Source organism: Balaenoptera musculus, chromosome 15 (assembly GCF_009873245.2).
Source record: "Balaenoptera musculus isolate JJ_BM4_2016_0621 chromosome 15, mBalMus1.pri.v3, whole genome shotgun sequence".
In the NCBI taxonomy this organism is placed as follows: Eukaryota; Metazoa; Chordata; class Mammalia; order Artiodactyla; family Balaenopteridae; genus Balaenoptera; species Balaenoptera musculus.
In genome coordinates this window covers 11,513,214-11,537,189 of record NC_045799.1, presented here as the reverse complement: position 1 = coordinate 11,537,189, position 23,976 = coordinate 11,513,214, and the positions used below count along the sequence as shown (strand labels likewise).

Below are 23,976 nucleotides of genomic sequence, written 5' to 3'. Positions count from 1 at the left end.
ACATTCAAGGGATGCCCCTTCTCTGCCGCTCAGGCAGCCTCACCCACACCCGCCAGGTCCCTACCCCACTGTGAGAGTCCTCGAGCCAGTTTCCCATCCCTCCACCTGCCTCAGCCTCATTCGGAGGCTCCCCAAAGTCAGCGAGCTAAGGGCTGCCCCCAGGAGTCCTAACCTGGAGATTCTCCACGCACAGGGACTTCTCAGAAGCAAAGTTCTCTCCTGTGACTGAATTTCAGTATCTCTTTCCTTCCTGGCACAAGTCCGGGCTCACCTGGTTCGGCGACTGGCCCCCCAACTCGTGCCTTTGCCATCAAAGTGGAGATTCCTATTTCCATTTGCCTTTTCACGTTATACACATCGGCTGGGATTGCCCAGTGAACCTGGCTAAAAGCAGAGCCATGGGGCCAAACAAGCAGTTGGGATTTAGCCATGGCTGCAGCTTGGGTCCTGGTGTTGGTGACTGTGATGCTGGACTTGGCCAGAGCAGGCCCTGTCCCCACGTCCAAGCCCACCACAACTGGGAAGGGCTGCCACATGGGCCGGTTCCAATCTCTGTCACCACGGGAGCTGGAGGGCTTCAAGAAAGCCAAGGATGCCTTAGAAGAGTCGCTCTCGCTGAAGAACTGGAGCTGCAGCTCTCACCACTTCCCCAGGACCCGGGACCTGAGGCAGCCGCAGGTGTGGGAGCGCCCTGTGGCCTTGGAGGCAGAGTTAGACCTGACGCTGAAGGTCCTGGGTGCTGTGGCAGACTCGTCCTCGGGGGTCATCCTGGACCAGCCGCTGCACACGCTGCGCCACATCCACTCCGAGCTTCAGGCTTGCATCCCGGCTCAGCCCACAGCAGAATCCCAGCCCCGGGCCGCCTCCACCGCTGGCTGTGCCAGCTCCAGGAGGCCACACAGGAGGAATCCCAAGGCTGTCTCGAGGCCTCTGTCACATTCAACCTCTTCCGCCTCCTCATAAGGGACCTGAGAATTGTTGCCAGTGGAGACCTGCATATCTGAAAACCTGGACCCAGCCCCACCCCGTCTGGGACCCAGACCTTACTTATGCACTAAGCCCCAACCCTGCCTTAAGTTATTTCCTCTCACCCTTTATTTATGGAGCTGCAGAAGAAATGTTTATTTTTCTACTTTTGTACAACATATTCAAACAAACAGTAAGAAACTGGAAAAAAAAGAAGAGCCAGCTGCCAATTTTCAGGAGGTTGAGAGAACAGAGGAACTTGATAAACAACAGCAGGGGCTGCAATCAGCAAAATTTAGACTCGGGCAAACTAAAGGACAAACAATCTGATTTCTTCAACAAATACATTTCAAGGGAAAAAAAGAGAAAGAGAAAAGTGTCCTTTTCTATAGGGACAGCCTTTAGGATAAATGTGATTTAAAGATCTATCCATTGCAACAACGTGAGACCTTATTTGGGCCCCAATGCAAACACACAGTTTTAAAAGTATGCACTTATAAGACAACTGGACCTGCGAACAGTGACTGGATATTTGTTACAATTAAGAAACTGTTATAAAAATTTAGATGTGATCATGGTATTGTTTTAAAAGTCCTTGTCTTTTAGATACAGGTACTGAAATGTTCACAAATGAAACAGATGTCTGGAATTTGCTTCTAAGGAACTTAGGAGTCGGGGAAGTGGATGGACAGGTACAGAAAAAAGTCAGATTGGCCAGAAGTTGTTAACCGTTGAACTGCTGAAGTCCTGCGTTCGATGTACATGAGGCATCATTAGAGTAGTCTCACTTCTTTTGTAAATAAAAAGTTTTCTAAAATGAGCAAATGGAAAAAATGTGGTTTAAGCAAGATAGAAGTTTACTTCTCGCATATAAAACTCTGAACGTAGGTTGGGCAGGCCAGGTATGATGGTGGCTTCCTAAGCACCAGGGACCCAGCCTCTTCCAGCTACTAACTGCACCCCCTTCACTTGGCCTCTGCCTCAGTGTCTCACATGGCTGCTCCATTCCAGCCAGCGCAGCCAGGGTGGGAAGAACAAGTTTCTTTCTTTGAAGGGCATGTCTTAGAAGCCACACACAGCATCTTTCCATCCTAGGGACCAGACATAACCGTATGACCATGCCCAGCTGCAGGAGAGGCTGGGAAAGGCGGTCTTTATTCTGGATGGCTAGATGTCTAAAACTCAAGGTTTCTATTACCAAGGGAGAAAGGGTGAGCAGAGATTGGGGTTCAACTGGCAATGTCGTGTGGTGTACAGAGCTGGCAGCAAGGCTAATGTTAATGTTGTACAGCTGGTGGGCCTGAGGATGTTTAAATATGCTTGTCATTTACATATACAAATTAAGCAATCTGCTCAGAGTCTCTGCTCCGCTTTAGATACAGGAGTGAGTGTCTGGCTTCCTTTGCTCTCCCAGGCTGGGTGTTCAGCTCTAGGAAGCTGCTGTTCCCGGGAGCCACGATCGCAGTGCCATTTCCTATGCTGTCACTAAAACCAAACCCAGCACCTGGGCCTTGGTCTGGTCCAAGGCCTGGATATTTGCTCAGCCAGTGAATGAGATGGAGAAAACCGTTCAGTCTCTTCCCCGACAGCTGAGTGGCTTCGTGGGGTCCAACCCTGCAGAGTGGTCAGCATGGTGGCACAGACACCCTACCAGTGCATAAAGACAGGATGTCCCAAACCACAGCTGCTCTTATACCACCCTTAAGATTTTTGCAAGACATTTTGCTTTTAAGTCAACCTTCATTATTTATTTATTATTTATTTTTATTGAAGTAGAGTTGATTTACAATGTTATATTAGTTTCAGGAAACTTCATTTTTAAAAACACCTTGAATTGATTTTTAAAGTAATCCCCAATCATTGGAAAAGTAGTGTGGCCTGCCCTAAATAGAAGGTAACTGAAAACCTAAGATTCTGCCAGAGGTTCTCAGCCTGACTCCTGCTTTCTCTTTGTTAAAGACAAACTCGCATTACACTGACCAGGATCCTCCTTAGGGAATTTAAACGGATCAAAAAAATTTTAAACGGGATTAATTTTTTCACAACGCCCTTCAATGTTATTTAATTCCTGTCAGTCACCACCAACAATCACTTCTCCTGGAGTCTGCAGTCTCACTCCTAGGAAACATGGCTGAACTCTGAACACCTTGGTTTCCCCATTGGTAAGATGGGGATCAGAGCAGGATTTATGTTATCTTCTAGGAGGATTGAGACAATTATATGAGATCATGAATGTAAAGTCTCAGCGTATAAAATGCCTGGCTCACAGTATAAGCACTCAAATGCTGGCTGTTATTTGTCAGTTTCATGGAGGAGAAAATGTGAGTCCTGTCACTAAAGAACATGGCTTGAGCAAAAACAAACAAACAAACAAAAAACAAAAAAAAGAAACACCAAAACACCCAAGCAACTGGAATTCCCTGGTGGCGCAGTGGTTAAGAATACACCTGCCTGGTTAAGAATGCAGGGGACACGGGTTCAAGCCCTGGTCCAGGAAGATCCCACATGCCACAGAGCAGCTAGGCCCGTGTGCCACAACTACTGAGCCTGTGCTCTAGAGCCCACGCTCCGCAACAAAAAAAGCCACCGCAACGAGAAGCCTGCGCACTGCAACGAAGAGTAGCCCTCACTCACCGCAACTAAAGAAAGCCCGCGCGCAGCAACGAAGACCCAACACAGCCATAAATAAATAAATAAATAAATAAATAAATAAATTTTTCTTGAAGTTAAATTAAAAAAAAACAAAAAACCCCAAGCAACCCAAACTTCAAAGCAGCAGGGAGGAGGAACATAAAACCCCAAACACTTCATTTAACAATGGAAGACACTTTATTTTTTTTTTAAATCATCTCTCAACATTTCAACTCTTGGTAGAAATCAAATGCAAAACATCTGCTTTTTTAAATTAGCGTGTATTTATCTCGGTCACAGCAACCTCATACAATAAGATACACAACGAGGAGGAGCATGGTCATAGCATTTCCTAGTCCAGTCCACGAACACAGTATTTCCGTGATGATACACACACTGGCCTTTCTCTTCCAGGACAAGTTAGTTATTCCTACTTTTGTCTGCTGTGTAAGTTACGTGGCATCACGGTTGGTTAAAAGAGTTAGTGTAGTGCTAGAGCAGTCTGGAAATGGAAAACTAGAAAACTCAGGACTGGGACAGGCACGGACACTTCTGAAACGTGAAAAGGAAGAACATCAGAGATGAATGCCCCAGAATGGGTGGGTCTTAGTAATGAAGTTGGGTGAAATTCAGCTTTATATACACATTGAATATCTGCATGTGATCTACTAGATATATAGAAAAAGAGCCATAGAAGATTTTGAAAACCTTAAAATCACGCAACTGAGTTGGAAGAACATCAGCAAATTCACAGTGGCCTCAGGATTCAGCCAGATTTAAATTTGCTCAAGAGCTGAATACCTCCTTCTATCAGAAAACCCACTGCATGTAAATTCCTACAACACTCTGTACATCACAAACACTTATGGCTAAAATATACTGTTAGTTCACAAGGAAGCAGTTTTATTTTCAAATTCTTGCCCCACTCCTGCTCTGCACCCCAAAAGGAAATCCGGGGTCAGCAATTCACATGAGGAGTTTAAGAGGCCTTCGGGTTTAGAAGCGCTGAGGCTCAGCTAAGAATCTCAGGACACATCTGTCTGATGGGCGCACGCCGGCTCCTGCCCCCTTTTAGTGCAAAAAGGTCACAAATGTTGCAGAGGAATCCTGGAAACAGGTGAAGAGAAGAGGACTGAGATGGAGGGGTGGTGGGAATCCCAAACGATTTTCCTTCTGAATTGAGACTCAAGAAGTTTGGAGTGCGAGGTTCACGCTCAGCAAGCGGCAAAGACCAGGCTGGAGATCCACAGGGTGAGGTTCCTGAATTGTCACTAGGTTGTCACAGTCTGCAGGCGCACAGACCTCTCGGTCCGGACTAACCCCCTAAGTGCACACTGGAGGTAGGTGTTAGAAATTTATTGTAGGGAAGACAGTGGCCCTCCACCAACTCAGGGGACATCGTCTCTGTTCCTCCTCTGCCCCTACGATCTCCACTCTACCCTCGGGCTGTGGCGAGTGGAGGATACAAGGTGGAAGGGCATGAGCCCCTCCCTTGGAAGACTAAAGAACCCGGGGCATTTTTATAAATAGCTACATTGTTAATGTTTTAACCACTTTGAAACACACAGCAAGTTGAATATTTATTTAAAAATAAATCTCAAAAATATCTATTTACAGTAGAGTAAGAGAGGCACGTGCAAACAACAGAAAGGGGGGAAAAGTCAGTCCCAGTGTGGAAGGTCCACCCTTCAGAGCGCTAGAGCCAACTTCACAAACCCCAAGGCTGAACTGAGCTGTGGAGGCAACAGGATGACATTAAGCGAATCCTGGACTCGGGTCACCTTCGATACGTGGAGAGGCAGGGAAGTTGGGTGGGGGGCTGCCGCCGGGGATCCTCGTGTTTGGGAAAGGGTGGTGGAGGGATGAGCCAGTGGATGAGGCCCGGTGTGGCAGGAGGGCTCATTTCACAAGCCAACAGGCCTCTAGCTCACCACTCCAGGTGGGCGTTTGGAGGGGACCTGGAGGGCCCTTCCCAGTCCAAGTTGGCTTTGCCGTGGGAGTGGTCGGCATGGCAAGAGTCCCAGAGATAGAAATCCTCTTTGAGAGACAAAAACAAAAGAACGGAACAGGGAGTGATTAGCAAAAATGAATCTGAATGCAAGTGCCACCGTCTCTCTTGCCAAGTGGCAAAGCAGCCATCAGCTGACATATCTGAGTCGATAGGGGAACTCCCACGTGAGACAGCCGGCCGCATGATCCCCCCGCCACAACCACGTGGTCAAGTGCAGGCCTCTGCTTCTGAGATCAACGCGTTAACATTTCTTCCCCAGGAAACCAGAAAGGTCAGTGGTGTAGCCCTTGTAGCAGGGAGGTGCAAGGCGAGTCTATCTGTACACGAGATGGGAGAACTGGGCGGACTTGTAGTTCAGCTGGTTGTTGGGCATGAACTTGTGCAGCTCGCTCTTTTTGCAGCAGGGGTCGTAATGGTAGGTGCTGAGGCAGGCGTCGCAGGAGGCTTTTGAACACTGGGTGCAGGTGTTGGCGGCCCCCGGGCGGTCACAGAAGCCACAGCGGGAGGCGGCTGCAGGGGAGGGCTTGGATTTCAAGTGGAGGTGCGGCGGCCGGTCAAGGCCCTGCGTCTGGCCTGCATACTTCTCCCGCAGAGATGACCCGTGGGCCAGGCTGTCGTGGGCGGAGGCCTTGCTGGGGAAGCCACCGGGCTTGGAGGCCGGGGAGCAGACGAGCAGGCTGTCGCAGCGCTGGCAGAGGGAGGAGCTGCAGGACAGACCGCAGTTTTGGCACTTGGAGAGGGCGGACTCTTTGGCGGGGGGCGAGCGCTTGTGGTAGATGGGGTGGGCGTCACTTCTGACCAGCCAGACGTCTGGCCGCAGGGCATCCTGCCTCCGGTACGTGGCCCTGGGCTCCGAGTCTGTGTACAGATCCACATCCTCCTGAGTGGAGAAGTACGTGCCACGCAGCAAGCCAAGGCCATTGTTGGGGGAGGGGGACGGCAGGTCATCCGGGCTGCCGTGGGGGGAGCTGGACATGGCCAGGAGCGAGGGGGACGGGCGGATGATCTCGTCCTTGAGGTCGTCCCCCAAGTCTGCTGCCACAGGCTCCTTCCGCAGGCTCAACGAGGCCTTCAGGGGCGGCTTCCGGCTCTCCCAGTAATTGTCGTAGGTGTCCACCGACCTTGAGGGCTTGGTCACACGGGGCTTGTAGTAGTCCTTGGCTGCCCGCTCGCTGGCCGACTTCTGGAGCACCACGCGGGCCATGGAGGTCGTCAGGTGCTCCCGGCCCTCGGCCCGCCGCCGCAGGGCGTCTGAGCAACCACGCACGTCCTCCGCGCTGCTCCTGCGCTCGCTCACCACGTCCAGCTCAGAGTAGCCTTTGTCCTTGACTTGGGAGTGGATTTCCAGCATCTGTTCACACTCCACCTTGGCCAGAAAGAGCTCAAAGGAGACCATCTTCACTTGGAGGGTCTCTACCAGCTCTTTGAGCTTGTACGCAGTCCCCAACTCGGGCACGTAGCCCATGTAATTCAGGATGGCTCGGATGTCCTCTTCCAGTAATGTGGACTTGACATAATAAACAAAGGGGCCCGTGTAGGTCTAGGGGAAGGAAGGGGGGTAGAAAAAGAGAGGCAGGTTTTTCTCTCTGAGGCACACAACGCACGGAGCCTGCATCAGAGCGTATCCCATCAAGTCTGAACCGGAACACGCAGGGAGAGGAAGGGGGAGTGATCTCCAGGGCAGCGTCTCACTGCGGGAGGCAGAGGCTAATGCCTCCCAACAGCTCAGCGCGCGGGTCTGAGGGAAATGACACAGCGCTCCTTTCTTCAGCGTAGGGAACAAAGCCACTAGCTTTCTACATGGGGTGCAGTGGCTCTGCTCCTTGAGGAAGAGCAGGGCAAACGTGGGTGAAGAAAGGGGATCGGATTAGAGGCACAACAGCCATGAGCAATGAGAATACTCCTTTCTGGCATTTCTACAAAGGTGTGAAGCATACATTAGGCTTAGCCTGACTTGGTGGAAACTCTCCTGAGCCATCGCTGCCTTTGGAATGATTCAGAATTCTCTGTCTCGAATTCATCCTCCTCCCTCCTCTCTGTTTTCCTCAGCTTGCGCGGACACCTTCAGCAGCCTCCTAATGGTCTCCCCCGCCAACTCTTGCCCCTCTACAATCCATCTCCCGTACAGCTAGCAGGAGTATTCTTTTCCAATGTAAACCTGATCCCGGCACTGCCTGCTTCCCAGCCCCCTTAGGATAAATTCCAGCCCTCTGCCCTGGGCTCCAAGGCCCTGCACAACCGGGTACTGCCCACCTTTCCAACCTCAGTTTCAGATGTGAGCTGCCAGGGGTGGGGAGCCAGTTAAGAGATGACACCAGGCAGAGGGGCCAGGTGGGGAGCCATGGGGGCAGTTCTGGTTGCTATCTCAAAGGCAGTGGGGAAGCCGGGGGGGCCCGCGAGCAGAGGAAGGATGTGATTAGATGGGCACAAAACCTCTCAAGATGGACTGGAAGGGGTGAGAAGGGAGAAGGGAGACCAGCGTGGCAAGCCCATCCCGAGACCTTACCTTGATGCTTCTGAATTCCTTCTTCCACGGGTAGAGGAAAAGGTTGACACCCACCGTTTCGAGCACACTGAAGGCACAGTGCAGAGCCCGCAGACTGGAGGAGCTCAGCGAGCGCAGGGAGCTCTCCACCACCTCATAGAACTGGATCAGCCGGAATCGATAAAAGGGATCCACCTTGTGCAGGCTGAGCAGGGTCGAGGCTGCCACCCGCAGGGACTCATCACTGCCAGGCCGCTGCTTGCTGGGGGTGGTGTCCACTTTGCCTTCATGGAACTGCACGTACTTCCGAAATAAGTCATCCTTATATTTTGCATCCATTGAACTGGGCTTCCCCATCCGATCCGATCCAGGGACGGGGGCTACCTTATTTCCTCCATGGCTTCTGAGTTAGACGCAGGGACATTGCTAAAAGCATTGACGTGTCGCCTGCCTGGACCAGCAGAATGCTCTGGAAGAGGAAGAATAAGCAGCACATCATTCCTTGAGATGGTCCACGTCCCAGCTTGCAGCTGCTGAGGCCAAACAAAAAACAGAGCTGTCCTGAGCTACACCGGGCACCACCAGCCCCTGGCCCTTTCTGCTCATTCAACACATTTAGTGAATAGGTACACCACGTTGAAGTGGAAACAAGACAGATAAGGTCCTTGACTTTGCTGAGCTCACAAATGAAAAATACGATTGGGGCACCTAACCTGGTTTCATGGGGATGGGGGATGGTTAAAAAGCCCCTGAGAAAGTGACGGTTAGACCCAAAGGATGAGGCGTCGGCAGGGAGGAAGGCCCTGAGCTAACACTTTCAGCACTTACTACATGCCAGGTGCTTACATGGACTAACTCATTCCGTCTTCTTAAACAACTCCAGGAGATAGGCACTATTGTTATCCCCATTTTACAAATGTGAAAACTGAGACATGGAGACATCAAGAAACTTGCCCGAAGTTACAGGACTATTAAGAAGCAGAGCTGAGATCAGAGCCCAGGCAGGCTGGCTCCCAAGTCCGTCCCCTTAACCACCACACCCCGCTTTCCTGAGGCGGGAAGGAGCCTGGCATGTGAACACAAAGAAGGCTAGTGTGGCTGAAGCAGAGAGAGGAGGGGAGTCACAGGAGATGAAGCTGCCGGCATAAGCGGGATCCTGATCCCCAAGGTCTCAAAGAGTCATACATTTTATTCAAAGAGCCAAGTGAAACCCCTGAACAGTTCAAAGCAAGGGGGAGAGGGACACGATCATATCTGCAATTTTTTTAAAAAGACCACTTTGACTGCTGAGTCCTGGAGAGTGCCTTTATCCGTCTTTGGTTTTTTTGTTCGTCTGTTTTTTTGGGCCGCGCTACATGTGGGATCTTAATTCCCAGACCAGGGATCGAACCCATGCCCCCTGCAGTGGAAGCGTGGAATCCTAACCATGGACCACCAGGGAATTCCATATCCGACTTTTTTTACAGTCCGCTGTTGGGAGAGCAAAGGACATTCTGAACTGGGACACACAGGATTTATACACTCTTGCTGTCTCCTTGGCCACTTGTTAGTAGAACGTGCACAAATCCATCAGTATTCTTGGTGTTACGATGCTGGGAGCAAATCTGGATTCATGGAGGGACCTGCCAGGCCAGGGGAGGCAACACAGCATCAGGGTTACAAACAGATTGCAAAGCTGGACTGCCTGGGTGTGAACCCTGGATCTGCTTTTCTAGGTTACTTGGGCAAACTACTCAACCTGGGCCTCAGTTTTCTCATCTGAAAAAGGGGGTTAATAATAGCACTTATAGTCCAGAGCTGGTGGAAGGATTATATGCAATCAGTATAGAAAGCTCTTCAGACTGCCACCTCAAAGTAAGCCCTTGATACACACAAGCAGACATTTCTGGTGTGTGAAGGTGCTAGACCCTCCAAGCATCCTCAAGGAGGTCAGATCAGAGTGATACAAATGACTCCGACTCGGGGGTGGACATGCATTTTCACACTCGCCTGTCCTGCCTTTCCTGACCACAAGCTCATGGGTGCAGGTATTGCGACCAAATGACTCAATAAGGGTCACAATGCCAGAGCAGGTTACGTGCTTCATAAAGACCTGCTGCCTGAGTGAACGGTGGGGTCCTGCTGGCTGTGGGAAATGATGAGGGACCAAAAAGAAGCCGCAGTGGGATGGGACGGACCTGTGGAGTCCTTTAGCAGATCTGAGTTCAGCTCAGAAGTTCTAAGGGCCTACGAGCCTGGCAACTACCAGGAAGTCAATAAAATCACCCATGTCTCAATGAGCCACTCCTCTGGCTTCTCCACAGTTTTGGGGAGACACCCAGGGGTCTTAACTGGGGGGTGAGGGGTAAGACATGCAGGAGAATTAGGGACACAGAGAGGTCACCTTCTCCCACCCACTGCCCTGCCAAGGAAGCCCAAAGCTTCAGGAACAAATAGAACAAATAGGCCTGAGGAGCACACAAGGCAAACAAATCCACTTGGGATCAAATTTTACCTCCTGACCGTCTCTGTGGTCCTCAGAGCAGTCTTTCCCTTCCCTCTTAAGGTCCACCCACAAGGACCCTTCTGTCTGCTCCTCAAACACATCAAGCCCATTTCTACCTCAAGACCTTTTTTTTTTTTTTTTAAAGGCCAAGTAGCCTTTCTTTTTTTTTTTTTAATTCACTTATTTTTGGCTGCATTGGGTCTTCGTTGCTGCGCGCGAGCTTCCTTTAGTTGCAGCGAGCAGGGGCTACTCTTCGTTGCAGTGCGCGGGTTTCTCATCGCGGTGGCTTCTCTTGTTGCAGAGCGCGGGCTCTAGGCGCGCGGGCTCAGTAGTTGTGGCTCGCTGGCTCTAGAGCGCAGGCTCAGTTGTGGCGCACGGGCTTAGTTGCTCCACGGCATGTGGGATCTTCCCAGACCAGGGCTCGAACCCGTGTCCCCTGCATTGGCAGGTGGATTCTCAACCACTGCACCACCAGGGAAGTCCCTACCTCGGGACCTCTGCACATGTTGTTCCTTCTGCATGTTCTTCCTTTGATTCCTCCCGTTGCTGGCTCACTCCCATCATTCAGGTCTCAGCTCAGATGTCATCCCTCCGAGGCTCTCCCTGACAACCTCAGCTCAGTAAATCCCACTTGCCCTGGCCCTCGTTATTGCGTTACCCTGGGGTAATCACCATTTGAAATTATCAACTTTATTCATTTACTAGCTTCCTCTCTTTGTCTCCCGCCAATACCCAGTAAGCTCCACAAAGGCAAGGACAGTGTCTGTTTTGTTCACCGTGATGCCTAACACAGCTCCTGGCACATAGTAGGTGTTTGATAAAACAGGCAAAATGATGCTTCAGTTTCTCACTTAGCTCTCCCCAGAATTCTGGGAGACCAGCGGGAGCGAGAAGAAGCCGAGGCTCCATGACACGACATGCTGTCTATAGCTCAGTGTTAGGAAAAGGTGGATCCCAGATTCCACTGGCCTTATGACTTGAAACCTGTGTACCTCCCACCACCCCATGATTCCTGAGCTCAACAAGTATGCAGCACCTACCCTATGCCGGGCCCTAGGCTGGGTGCAGTGGGGGGAATGTGGGGTGGGTAGGGGACAGTAGGGAAGAGAAGTTGAGAAGATATAGCTCTGCCCTGAATTCTACTTGAAAGGGCTTACTGCCCAGGAACAAAGTATGTATGTTCTCTTAAAAAATAAAATTGTATTGCAACCTGAGAGACGACATCACTGTCCTTGCTAAAAAAAACCCATATACATATACCATTTTTTTTTTTAATCCAAAAGAAGCTTTCATCCAGCCTCTGGCCCCAGGGACTGTTTTTTACTACACCTGAGAACAATTTAAACAGAGGGACATAAAGTCTTCTAAACACTGCTGTGATTTTTCTCCAAGGACGTCAGCCTTCAGCTAATAGAGACTGATTTTTTTTTTAAACAAAGTCAGCCGCCCTCAAGCTCAGCGTCTGCTGCTCTGTAATCACGCCACAGTCCACACTCTTGTTTATGGCTGACAGATAAACAAGGAAAAGGGATCCAAATAGCCCAGTTGGTATTCAAAGTCCCAAAGTCAAGGATAGGAAACCCATCTAAGAAAAATCTTGAACCAACCTAGATAGATGAGGAAACAGGTGAAAGAAAATGAATGCTAAAAGATAATTAAGGCAAGGAGAGAAGGAAACTAACAATTATTGAAGTCCTACTACGTGCTAAGCATTGGGCTTTCCACTTTAACTGCATCACCCAGTTTAATCCTCACAATTCTACGAGGAAACAAACCAAGGCTCAGCCATTAAACAACCTGCCCAACACAGCTTGAATGGGTCAGAGCTGGAATCTGAACTTGGGTTGACCGGCCCTGCAGCCTGTGCTTTTTCTCATTTATCTCACTCATTTATTGTTACCATTAGTACCATTCACCAAGGGATTAGTACATAAGGGCCCTTTGCTAAGTGCTCCGTGAAAATCAACGAAATCCACACGACAACCCCAGGGTTAAAAAAGAAAAAACTGAGGCTCAGAGGGGCCAAGTCGCTTGCCCTACGTCACAAGGCTAGGAAGAAGTGCCTCTGAGATCTGAACCTAGGTCTGAGGCCAAAACCCTGACTCAAGCTCTGAGCTGTGCTGCTTTTAGGCAAAGCTGTCCTGCTGCTGGACAGCTCTTCTTGAAAGGGCTCAACTAAGTCAGAATGCCCTATGGCAGGGCCAGCAGAGTTGAGTTCTAAAAATTCCTGTAGTAGCAAAATTCACATCTTCTCACACAGAATGGGGCTGGAAGAGCCACAAATCTATTTATGACGTAAGCTCAAGGGCCAAGAGGAGAGGCTGACCAGAGCCGGGCCAGTGGTAGAGCAGCTGACATCATCCCTCCTGAATTCATTCCTGAGAATACAGGCTGCATTGTAGCTGGTGTCTCTTATGAGCATAGAGCCAGCAATTTATTCCTAGCACTCTGCAAAAACAACAAAAAACACGCTCTCTGCAAAAACAGCGTGGTTACAGGAGACCAAGACAGCCCGGTGACAGAAGCCGTTAATTTCTCCAAGCAACCCAAGGATTGGAACGCCAAGACGTGCCAGTGTGGCGGAAAGAAAAAAAAAAAAAATGGCACCGTGAACATCCCTAACAGAATCAGACGGGTGCCCAGAGCCAACAGGCCTGGTCAGCACTTCCTGCACTCACAATCTGGGCCCCCTTTGAAAAGCAAAGCAATGAAGAGAGAGATATTGCAGTCAGGGAGGTGGTGGCTTTTTAATTATTATTTTTTAAACATCTCAAAGGAAAGCTATATCTGTTTAAAACCTCACTAAACGGAACTGAAATGATTCTGGATAGCAAAGCATGAGCTTGGCTTTACCTCAGCTGGCCCATTCAAGCAGAAACATTCCCCAAGCAGCATTTGAAGGCGCCCCCTCCCTGCACAGACAGAAGCTATTTTGGGCCCGGCATCGCCCCAGTCCACAGGTTTATGTATCCCTGGTCTAGCTTCAAGCGGCTCAGAGTTCCCCTGGCCTCCAAACAGCAGCAAGGGGAGCGCAGATCAACCCCCTCCACCTCCGCACCCCACTCCTCTGCATTCATCCCCAGCCCGAGGCCCCTGAGACACATCCTAGGCAACCTTCCACTGGCTGTGAAGCGCCAGAGGGTCCCCACACCCCAACCCAGTTCCAGAGAAATTCAGAGAGAGGGTTTCCAAACCTCTGAAAATAACCTCAGCGATGCTGAAATTGGGCTTCCCCAGTGGCAGCTGCGACTCGCAGAGGGGCTCTGAAGCAAGGAGGTTCCCCTCCCTGCAGAGGACAGAAGCTGGCGACTGCTATTCCCAGCCTGATAATTCCAACAGCCTCTGAGTGCGACATCAGTTGTGAAAAACACCCTAGTCCCAAACTCGGGCCCTCCCCAGGGGTCCGTGAATGAATTAACAGCAGCTATCATTTATTGGATGCCTGCTGTATGCCAGAGACTGTGCTTCGCATGCGTCTCACTTCATCCCCACCACGGCCCTAGTAGGCAGGTTCACTCCCCATTTAACTAATCAGGCAACTGAGGCTCAGAGACGAAGTGACTTGCCCAAGGTCACACAGTGAGTACAAACCCCAGTATGCCGCCAGAGCGTGAGCTGGGGACCACTGCGCGGTAACTGCCTCACGGTGGAATCGGGGTGTCCTCCTGCCGTGTTACTCGCTGTAGAGGGGGTGTTCCTCCTGAGCTGCCCTGAGCCACCCTGAGGGAGTGGGGATCCTGAGAATTAAATGGGCCCCCGGAGCGCCGAAAAGACGGGCCCGCCCGTCGCCCCCGCAGGCCGCGAAGGGACCCCGCTCCCGGGCCGGCCGAGCCCCGCCGAACCGGGGGCTCCCCCTCCGCCGGGGAAAGCCCCAGAGGACTTTTCCGCCCGCGGCCGCCCCGCACTCACCCCGGCACTGCCGCCGAGGACGCCCCGGCCGAGGGGAGCAAGAAGGAGCCGCGGCCGCCGCCGGAGCCAGGCCCCGCTGGGCTCTCGCAGCTCCGGCCGGCAGCAGGAGACAGAGTCCAGTAGCCCGGGGCCGCGGCGACCCGGAAACACTCAACCAGGAAGTGACGTCTCTCGGAGGCGGGTGCAAAGGGAGGCCGGGCCGCGGCTACGCCCTGGGCTGGGGAGAGGCCGTTGCTCGCCGGCGGCGGAGGAAGAAGCGGGAGGCAGAAGAGTGAGCAGAAAGGCCGCGGAGTCCCGCTTTGGGGCCTGAAGGCCCACTGCCACTGCTGGGGCTGGGACCCGGAAATAAATGGGCCGGAAGTGACGCACGCCCTCGGTCACAGGATGGCGGCTGGCCGGGTTGTCATGGGAACCGGTCTGTAGTCTGGAGATCGTAGCTCGGAGCTGCGATCTCAGACTGAGCGACCCGCGGCCTCCTCTTCCCCTTGTCGAGATGATCTGCGGGCTGAGCTCCCGACCGCGCCTGACCAGAAGCTGACAGTTGGCTCCCTCACCCCCATTTTACAGGTGGAAATACCAGAGGCTTAAAAAGAGCAAGTGAGGTGCCCAGTATCACGTGAGCCTGGATCCAGACTTCAGAGGACTGTTGATGTTACAGGCTATGTTTAGTAAGGGTTCCAGCTTTGCCTTTGCCACTTACCAGCTGCATGACCTTAGGCTAGTTACTTAACTTCTCTGAGCCTCAGCTTTTTCACCCGTAAAATGCAATAATAATATACCGCCTCCTGAGATTCATGTGAGAATGGAGTATGGAAACAGCTTATTACAGTAGTTGGCTTATAGTAATAATCTAAATACACTTTGTTTTTAAAATCTGGTTAAGTTGGGAATTACCTGGCGGTCTAGTGGTTAGGACTCGGCGCTTTCACTGCCGTCGGCCGGGGTTCAATCCCTGGTGGGGGAACTAAGATCCTGCAAGCCCTGCCGCGGGGCCAGAAATAAATACATAAATAAATAAATAATAAAATAAAATCTGGTTAAGTTAAAGGAAATGACTTCTCTCAGCCCTCAACTTCCTTGAATGGAAACCAGGGTTGGGGAAGACCAAACCAAATATTGCCTCCTTGCTTTGTGACCTCACCAGACACCTGCAGTGTAAACTACACTGGCATAAATTCTGGTGGCTTGTCACTTCACTTCATAGATTTGCCTCCCACCCACCACATTGACCGTGAACTCCGCTTTTGTGATTCACCACTCACTGAATCCCTAGTGCTTGCAAAGTGCCTAGCACATACTCAAGACTTTGTTGAACATATTTACCATTGAACCACTCATTCTCTCTATCTTACCCCCAGACATTTATTGAAGACTCAGAGCCCACTCCATGCCAAGTTCTCTTTCTCCAACATGGTCTTGGCTCTCTGTACCTACCATACTCTTCTTCCCCTCTGGCCTCTATGCCTCTATATGCTGTTCCCTGGGTTTGAATGTTCTTCCTTTCGCCTCTTCCCTTCCTTGTTTTCTTGGCTTCCAGCCCCAGCTCAGTCCTCACATCCTTTCTGAAGCTTTCTCTGATTTCTCCAGGCAAAGACCCACCTTCCTCTGTTTTCCCACCCCATAACACTGTCTTTCATAATTTTATCTCAGCTCTTACCATAAATAAGTATATATATATATATATATATATATATATATATATATATATATATATATATATATATACTTAAACCAGACACCCCCCACAAGACCTGGAGCTTCTTATTTATCTCTGTTTCCTGTGAGCTCTGCACATGAACAGGAGGTACCCAACAGATGTTGCTTGATTGCAGGATTCTCTCACAGCCTTGGAGTCCCCAGCTAAAGTCAGTGGGTCTTGTCTCAGGAGTCAATGACATAATACATGGGAGAGCATTTGGAGAACCAGCAACCAGCTATTCAAACAGCAGCAATTACTATATTTAGCTGTTGCTGTCTGAGCATCACTTAAGGTCTTTGTATACTTCAGCTGTTATCAGCTCATGTTTAAGCTCCTCTCTTAATCACCTGTAAGGTGATGGTGTTTACAGGAATTCCAGCTGAGAAAAACTGTCCTACCCAAACCCTCTGCCTTTGCAACAACTCAAAACTGTCCTTTGGAAACTGTTACAAGACTGCATGAGGCTGCTAATAAGTCCCTTCCAGCTCTGTGGTTCTGTGACAGCAAAAAAGAAAACAGATTTTTAAGAAGGTTTTACCGGTAGGAAACCCTGGCCATTGATTCTCGGTGACATTTCATATCAGAAAAATACCAAAGTCTCTGAAGGGAGACATGTTTCGCATCTTTTAGACAGGGCTGGAGGGCTGAGAGTTCTCTGCTTGGTGACATGGAATCACGGGAGCACCCTTTTCAGCTTTTATTACATAATGATTAGCAGATTATGTAACAGTCATGTAACAATGATTAGGCACCTCTACTTTCTAAAAGCCAGCAACATGAACCATCTTCTTTCTATTTTTTAGTGTTTTTTTTTTAAATCACAAAAGTAATGCATGAATTCTAATGACACAGACATGTAGAGCAAAAAATGAACAAAAAAAAGCAGGCCTATGACCCATCAATTTGATTTCTTGGAATCTACCAGAGAAAAAGCGTAAGTGCACAAAGAGACCTGTTGCATCATTGTTTGTAATGCAAAAACAAAACCCAGAAACGTTCTAAATGTCCATCAATAAGGGAATGGTGCAGCCACACTAATGACTACTATGTATCACTTAAAAAGGATAATGTAAACCTACATAACTCTGCAAGGCATATTTTGGAAGGAAAAAAGAGACACACCCTGAAATGGAAAACAAAACATCAACTGATACTATATATTTTCTAAGGGTGCGTATGTATGTATGCACATGTATGAAGCCAACTGTGGACAATAATGCAAATACAGATCATGTTTTTTACATCATTCTACAAATACATATTGTATGATTTTTATTAATATCTTTCTCCCCTAGAAGTCAGTTAGCTCTGTGAGGACAAAACTAGTATACCTGCTTTGCTCACAATTATATTACTACTACCTGCCATACTACACTACTACTAGTAGCACACCCATTAGAGAGCTCAACAGCATTTGTTTCCAACTGAAATTTTCATTGAATGCCTACAATGTGCCAGGATTGATGTTCGATTTAAAGGGCAGAGACAGACACAAGCAAGACAGATACAGCCCTTGCCCTCAAGGAGCATACAGCCTCCTTATCAGAAAGAGAATATTAAGGGACTTCCCTGCTGGCACAGTGGTTAAGACTCCACACTCCCAATGCAGGGGGCCCGGGTTCGATCCCTGGTCAGGGAACTAGATCCCACATGCATGTCGCAACTAAGAGTTCGCATGCCACAACTAAGGAGCCCGCCTGCCGCAACTAAGACCTGGCACAGCCAAATAAATAAAATAAATAACTATTTTTAAAAAGAGAGAATATTGGGCTTCCCTGGTGGCGCAGTGGTTGAGAATCTGCCTGCCAATGCAGGGGACACGGGTTCGAGCCCTGGTCTGGGAAGATCCCACGTGCCGCGGAGCAGCTGGGCCCGTGAGCCACAATTATTGAGCCTGCGCGTCTGTAGCCTGTGCTCCGCAACAAGAGAAGCCGCGACAGTAAGAGGCCCGCACACCGCGATGAAGAGTGGCCCCTCTTGCCACAACTAGAGAAAGCCCTTGCACAGAAACGAAGACCCAACACAGCCATAAATAAATAAATAAATAAATACTTTAAAAAAAAAGAGAGAGAGAGAGAATATTAATAAATTAGGAGTAGGATGAACTAAAAACCAGTGATTCAGGATAGAAGGTGGCGAACGTTATGAGAGGGATAGAGAGCTTAGAGAATGGAGAAGTGACATCTGAGACGGCAAATTGGGGACAGCCTCAAGGAGGAGGTGGCATTTGCACTGGGCTTTGAGTGACTTGGACATGTAAGCATGTCCAGCTTTCCTTCCAGCTAGAGGGAAGAAAGCAATAAAAAGTAAGGACTGGAAATTAAAACTCAACTGCCTACAAACATATAAGGTAGGCATAACTTGTACTAGAGTACTATCATCTCATACTATATAGTACCAGAAATTAGTAGTAATGTAATACAACATAGCACCTGGCTCACAGTAGGCATTCAATAAATACTTTAGTGAGAAAACAAAAATTATTGAACCCCTACCATCCTCCAGCTGATTGTTGCCAATTTCCCAGATGATCATGATCAGATATTCAGGTTTCTGAAGAGGAGCTGGAAGTCCAGATTTTTAAGTGAAATTTTGCAATTATAAACACTATATGTAGATATACTTCCTAGTTCTGTCTACTGAGGGAGCCTATGAGAAATGACACCACTGTTAGAAAAAAAAAGGGGGGGGGGGGGGGAATTCCCTGGCGGTCCAGGGATTAGGACTCCCTGGTCCCACTGCAGGGGGCACAGGTTCCATCCCTGGTTGGGGAGCTAAGATCCCACAAGCCATGCAGTATGGCAAAAAAAAAAGAAAGAAAGAAAGAAAGAAAAAAATGACACCGCTGTGGCAATAAGCACTGAGCACCCATATCTTGCTTTCTAAATACCATTCTCCACTAAAATGAACCAAGCCTTGGAGAAACAACTGATTGTCAGAGCTGGGGCAGGGAAATTACAATGTGAGGCTGGCACATTTTATTGAGCCGGAAAGTAAGGAAGTGCCAAAAGAATGATGGGACTTGTGAAAAGAAGCCAAAAGGCCTGAGTTCAGATCCCAGTTCTGCCACTTTCCAACTATATGTGACTTTGGACAAGCTAGTTACCTCGCTGGGCCTCAGTTTCCTTATCAGCAAAATGGGGTTAATAGAACTAACTACCCCCAAGGATTGAATGAGCTAATACAGGTGCCCGTGCGGAGTGATAGTTCAACACAAGCTAGCTAGGATTATTTTTGACTCAGACTCATGGGGCTTGCTAGGCTGGGGTGTACAGTAGGCCTCAGATGTTTGGGCAACATGGTTGTGCTTGATGTCTTTCTGCTCAATCCTGGGCACCTTGCATTTATGCTGCTCAGAAGAGTAGAATTTATAATATCCAGAATATATAAAGAACTCCTAAAAAAAAAAAGAACTCCTACAATTCAACAACAAAATGACAACTCAATTTAGGGACTTCCCTGGCGGTCCAGTGGTTAAGACTCTGAGCTTCCACTGCAGGGGGCACAGGTTTGATCCCTGGTTGGGGAACTAAGATCCCACATGATGCAGGGCGTGGACAAAAAAAAAAAGACAACCCAATTTAAAAATGGACAAAAGACTGGAATATATATTTGGAATAGATATTTCTCCAAAGAAGACAGACAAATGACCAATAAGCACATGAAAAGACACTCAACATCATTAGCCATTAGGGAATGCAAATCAAAACCACAATGAGATACAACTTCACACCTACAAGGATGGCTATAATTAAAAAGAAAAGAAAAGAAAAAAAATAACAAATGTTGGCAAGGATGTGGAGAAACTGGAAAACTTGTACATTGCTGGTTGTAATAAAAAATGGTGCAGCTGCTGTGGAAAACAGTTTGGTAGTTCTTCAAAAGTTAAAAAGAATTACCATGTGACCTAGCAATTCTAGTCCTAGGTATATACCCAAAATAATTGAAAACATGGACTTGAGCAGAATATTGTACAACAATATTCATAGCAGTATTATTCACAATAGCCAAAAGGTGAAAACAACCCTTGTCCATCAACAGATGAGTGGATATACAAAATATGGTATATCCACACAATGGAATATTATTCAGCTGTAAAAAGGAATGAAGTTTAGACGCATGCTATACCATGGATTAACCTTGAAAACATTATGCTAAGTGAAAGAACCCAGTCACAAAAGGACAAATATTATGTGATTGCACTTACATGAAATGCCTATTATAGGCAAATTCAAAGAGACAGGGACTTCCCTGGTGGCGCAGTGGTTGAGAGTCTGCCTGCCAATGCAGGGGACATGGGTTCAATCCCTTGTCTGGGAAGATCCCACATGCCACAGAGCAACTAAGCCCGTGCACCACAGCTACTGAGCCCACGCTCTAGAGTCCGCGTGCCGCAACTACTGAGGCCATGTGCTGCAATTACTGAAGCCCGTGTGCCTAGAGCCCGTGCTCCGCAACAAGAGAAGCCACCGCAATAAGCCTGCGTACCACAATGAAGAGTAACCCCTGCTCGCCGCAACTACAGAAAGCCCGTGCACAGCAACGAAGACCCAACGCAGCCAAAAAAAAAAAACAAAACAAAACAACCAAAGGACAGAAAGTAGATTAGACATCACCAGGAGCAACCATAATATCCATTTTTCAGTTTTAGTTCTTATCGGATCTTGCTGACCCTTGATATAATACAAATTGTAAAATGCTGTGCAAAAGCAATGAGCTGGTGGAGTAACTGATGAACTGCAATTTTCTGGAAGCAGCCTTTTTACGTGGTCATCCCCTGCGTCTTTCCTGTTTATATCCAAATCATTCTCTGCCATAATTTCCACACCTATCAGGATACCTGACACCTAGAAGTTATTGGTTAAATAGACATTTATTTATTTATTATTAATTTACTTATTTATTTTTGGCTGCGTTGGGTCTTCGTCGCTGTGCACGGGCTTTCTCTAGTTGTGGCGAGCGGGGGCTACTCTTCGTTGTGGTGCGCGGGCTTCTCACTGCAGTGGCTTCTTTTGTTGCGGAGCATGGGTTCTAGGCGGACAGGCTTCAGTAGTTGTGGCACGCGGGCTCTACAGCGCAGGCTCAGTAGTTATGGCGCACGGGCTTAGTTGCTCTGCGGCATGTGGGATCTTCCCGGACCAAGGCTCGAACCCCTGTCCCCTGCATTGGCACGCGGATTCTTAACCACCGTGCTACCAGGGAATTCCCTAAATAGACATTTACATGTCAGTGTCACTCATGTTAAAACTCCTTGCAAAAAAAAATAAAATAAAAATAAAAACTCCTTGCAATCCGAGACTATGTCCTTTTTTTTCCCCCAGTCTTTTTCTTTTTCTTTTTGGTTTTTACTTCCATGTTAAGTACAGTAAGCCATAGAGGTAGGGGCAGTAAACATTTAAGACACTGTAAAGAGCAAGGGAAGCCATGATCACCTAGTTGAGCCAGGCCAGGTGAGCCTGTGAGGTACTCCTACGCCCCCTAGTGGTGCAGATGGGAATTCCTCCTGGCTCTCTTACCAGTTTGGCAATCTTTTTTTTTTTTTTTTAAAGATTTAATTTTATTTATTTTTGGGCCTTCGTCGCTGCACACGGGCTTTCTCTAGTTGCGGTGAGAGGGGGCTACTCTTCATTGCGGTGCAGGGGCTTCTCATTGCAGTGGCTTCTCTTGTTGCGGAGCACAGGCTCTAGGGTTCACGGGCTTCAGTAGTTGCGGCACGTGGGCTCAGTAGTTGTGGCTCGCGGGCTCTAGAGCGCAGGCTCAGTAGCTGTGGCGCACGGGCTTAGTTGCTCCGCGGCATGTGGGATCTTCCTGGACCAGGGATCGAACCTGTGTCCCCTGCATTGGCAGGCAGATTCTTAACCACTGCGCCACCTGGGAAGTCCCCAGTTTGGCAATCCTGAAGAACTGGACGAAATTATCTACCCATAAATTAATAAATGTAGAAATGCATAATGGTGTAAATTCTTCCTACTTTAGATAAGCATAGTAATAAATTTTAAATGTGACCTGAGGCTGAGAGGACTCTGAGGGTTTCTTGATTTGAGGGCTGGCGTCATGTCTAATTCATCTCAACTATTCTCCCACAGGGCCTAATGCACCATTGTTTATTTTTTTACTTAAAAAGTAATGCATGAACTTGATAGAAAAGTTTAGACAATACAATAGGGAAGAGAATGACAAGTAAGTCTTGCTCCAGGCCCAGAACCTAGGCCCCAGGCCCTCAGTTTCACTTCCTGATAATAGCCACTTGTACTGGATTCTCTGGAATCCTTCCAGTAGGGTAATCAACTCATCCTGCTCTGCCTGGGACTTTCCCAGCTTTAGCACTGAAAGCCTCACATCCTGGGAAACCCCTCAGCCCCAGGCAAATTGGGATAGTTGGTCACCCTACCTCCCAGAGACATCTATTCATCATACACAAACATATACACATATTAGTTGCATTACTCAGCACCCTGGTGTTATTTTAATCAAAACTATATTTCAAACATCATTCCTTATCAGCTGTATATTCATTTAACAAATACTTATGGAGTTACCTACCATGCTCTAGGTACTGTTTTAGAAGCTGAATATACAGTAGTAAACAAAATGGGCAAAAATCCCTTTCCTCATGGAGTTAACATACCAGTAATTGTATCTGTTGTATTAATCACTTTGCTATTATGACCAATGCTGTCCTGGACATTTGTGTGTATGTATCTTTCCTACATGTCAGTGTGAGTTGGTCTATAGCAGCACCGTCCACAGAACTTTCTGTGATGACGGAAATGTCCTCTATCTGCTGTGTCCAGTATGTAACCACTAGCTACGTGGGCTATTGAGCTCTAAAAATATGACTAGTGAGCCTGAAGAATTGAATTTTTAATTTTGTTTTTTAATTTAAATTTTTAAATGTAAATAGCCACAGTTTTGGATGATGCAGGTCTGTGGGAGAAAGTCCTAAAAATAGAAAAGATAAATCAAAAGATGTGTGCTCTTGTAAATTGGATAATTATAGGCAAATCGCCCACGAAGAGGTTGTATTAGTTATCCGTTGCTGTATAGCAAAAGACCACAAGCTTAGCAGCTTAAGCAACACACACTATGTCACAGTTTCTGTGGGCAAGAAGTGTGGGCATGGCGGGACTGGATCATGGCATAACAGAAGATTACAGGAGCAGATTTCCCATTGATTTTCCTTAGGATCACTATTAGTTGAATAATTTTTTAAACCATCTGTCGCCACCCACCTACCTCACTGCCTATTAGAGACCATGTCTTTCTCCCTCACACCATATCCCCGGCACCGGAGGGCCCAGCACACAGTAGGCCCACAGGGACTCTTTGTTGCCTGAATGAATGAGTCTCCCTTGGCAGTAAAAATCAAGTTTGCGAAGCCTTTGAGCAGGACCCTTCCCCACTCCAGGCTCTCATCAGAACCCCAAGAGGGTCTTAGATGATGTAGGCCATCTGAGAGAGGCTGCCAAAAACTAAAGAGGAAGAGATGATTGTGGGAAACATTTTCCTCAAGAACATTAAGGGAAAATGGGAGGAGAAAGATCCATTCATTTGACACACATTATTAGGTTGATTGTTTTTGAAAAACAGCCAGTGTGATTGTGGGGAATGAGGAGGGCTGGCAATACATTTGCAAGCTAAGAAAGGGAGAGTGGGGACATTTTCACGGAGAATGCCCAGAAAAAATAGGAAGGGATATTGCACATATAGTCTAGTCTCAGCATTGACTGGGGCTGGGGTTGGGGGCCGGGGGGGGGCGGTGGCGTATAATGTAGGTTAGTGGTTCTCAA

At 48.3% G+C, this 23,976-nt stretch overlaps 2 protein-coding genes across 4 annotated transcripts; one reads left to right on the top strand and one right to left on the bottom strand.

Moving 5' to 3' along the window:
* Positions 1 to 429: 429 nt before the first annotated feature.
* On the top strand, positions 430 to 1,004 carry LOC118881803 (interferon lambda-1-like). Its single transcript, XM_036827044.1, is given in 2 exon segments — positions 430 to 853; positions 856 to 1,004. Coding segments are annotated over 2 exon segments (573 nt in total).
* A 4,160-nt stretch (positions 1,005 to 5,164) lies between these two features.
* On the bottom strand, positions 5,165 to 14,624 carry SPATA2 (spermatogenesis associated 2). Of its 3 annotated transcripts, XM_036826920.1 has the most exons (4): positions 14,488 to 14,624; positions 14,170 to 14,298; positions 8,115 to 8,562; positions 5,165 to 7,148 (listed from the first exon to the last, which is right to left on the bottom strand). In XM_036826920.1, the coding sequence occupies exons 3-4, from the start codon at positions 8,448 to 8,450 to the stop codon at positions 5,922 to 5,924; spliced, it is 1,563 nt and encodes a 520-aa protein (XP_036682815.1). In that variant the 5' UTR covers positions 8,451 to 8,562; positions 14,170 to 14,298; positions 14,488 to 14,624; the 3' UTR covers positions 5,165 to 5,921. The 3 variants fall into 3 exon arrangements, with proteins under 3 accessions (XP_036682815.1, XP_036682814.1, XP_036682812.1); XM_036826919.1 differs by lacking the exon at positions 14,170 to 14,298 and having other exon boundaries at positions 8,115 to 8,626; XM_036826917.1 differs by lacking the exon at positions 14,170 to 14,298.
* Positions 14,625 to 23,976: the final 9,352 nt, after the last annotated feature.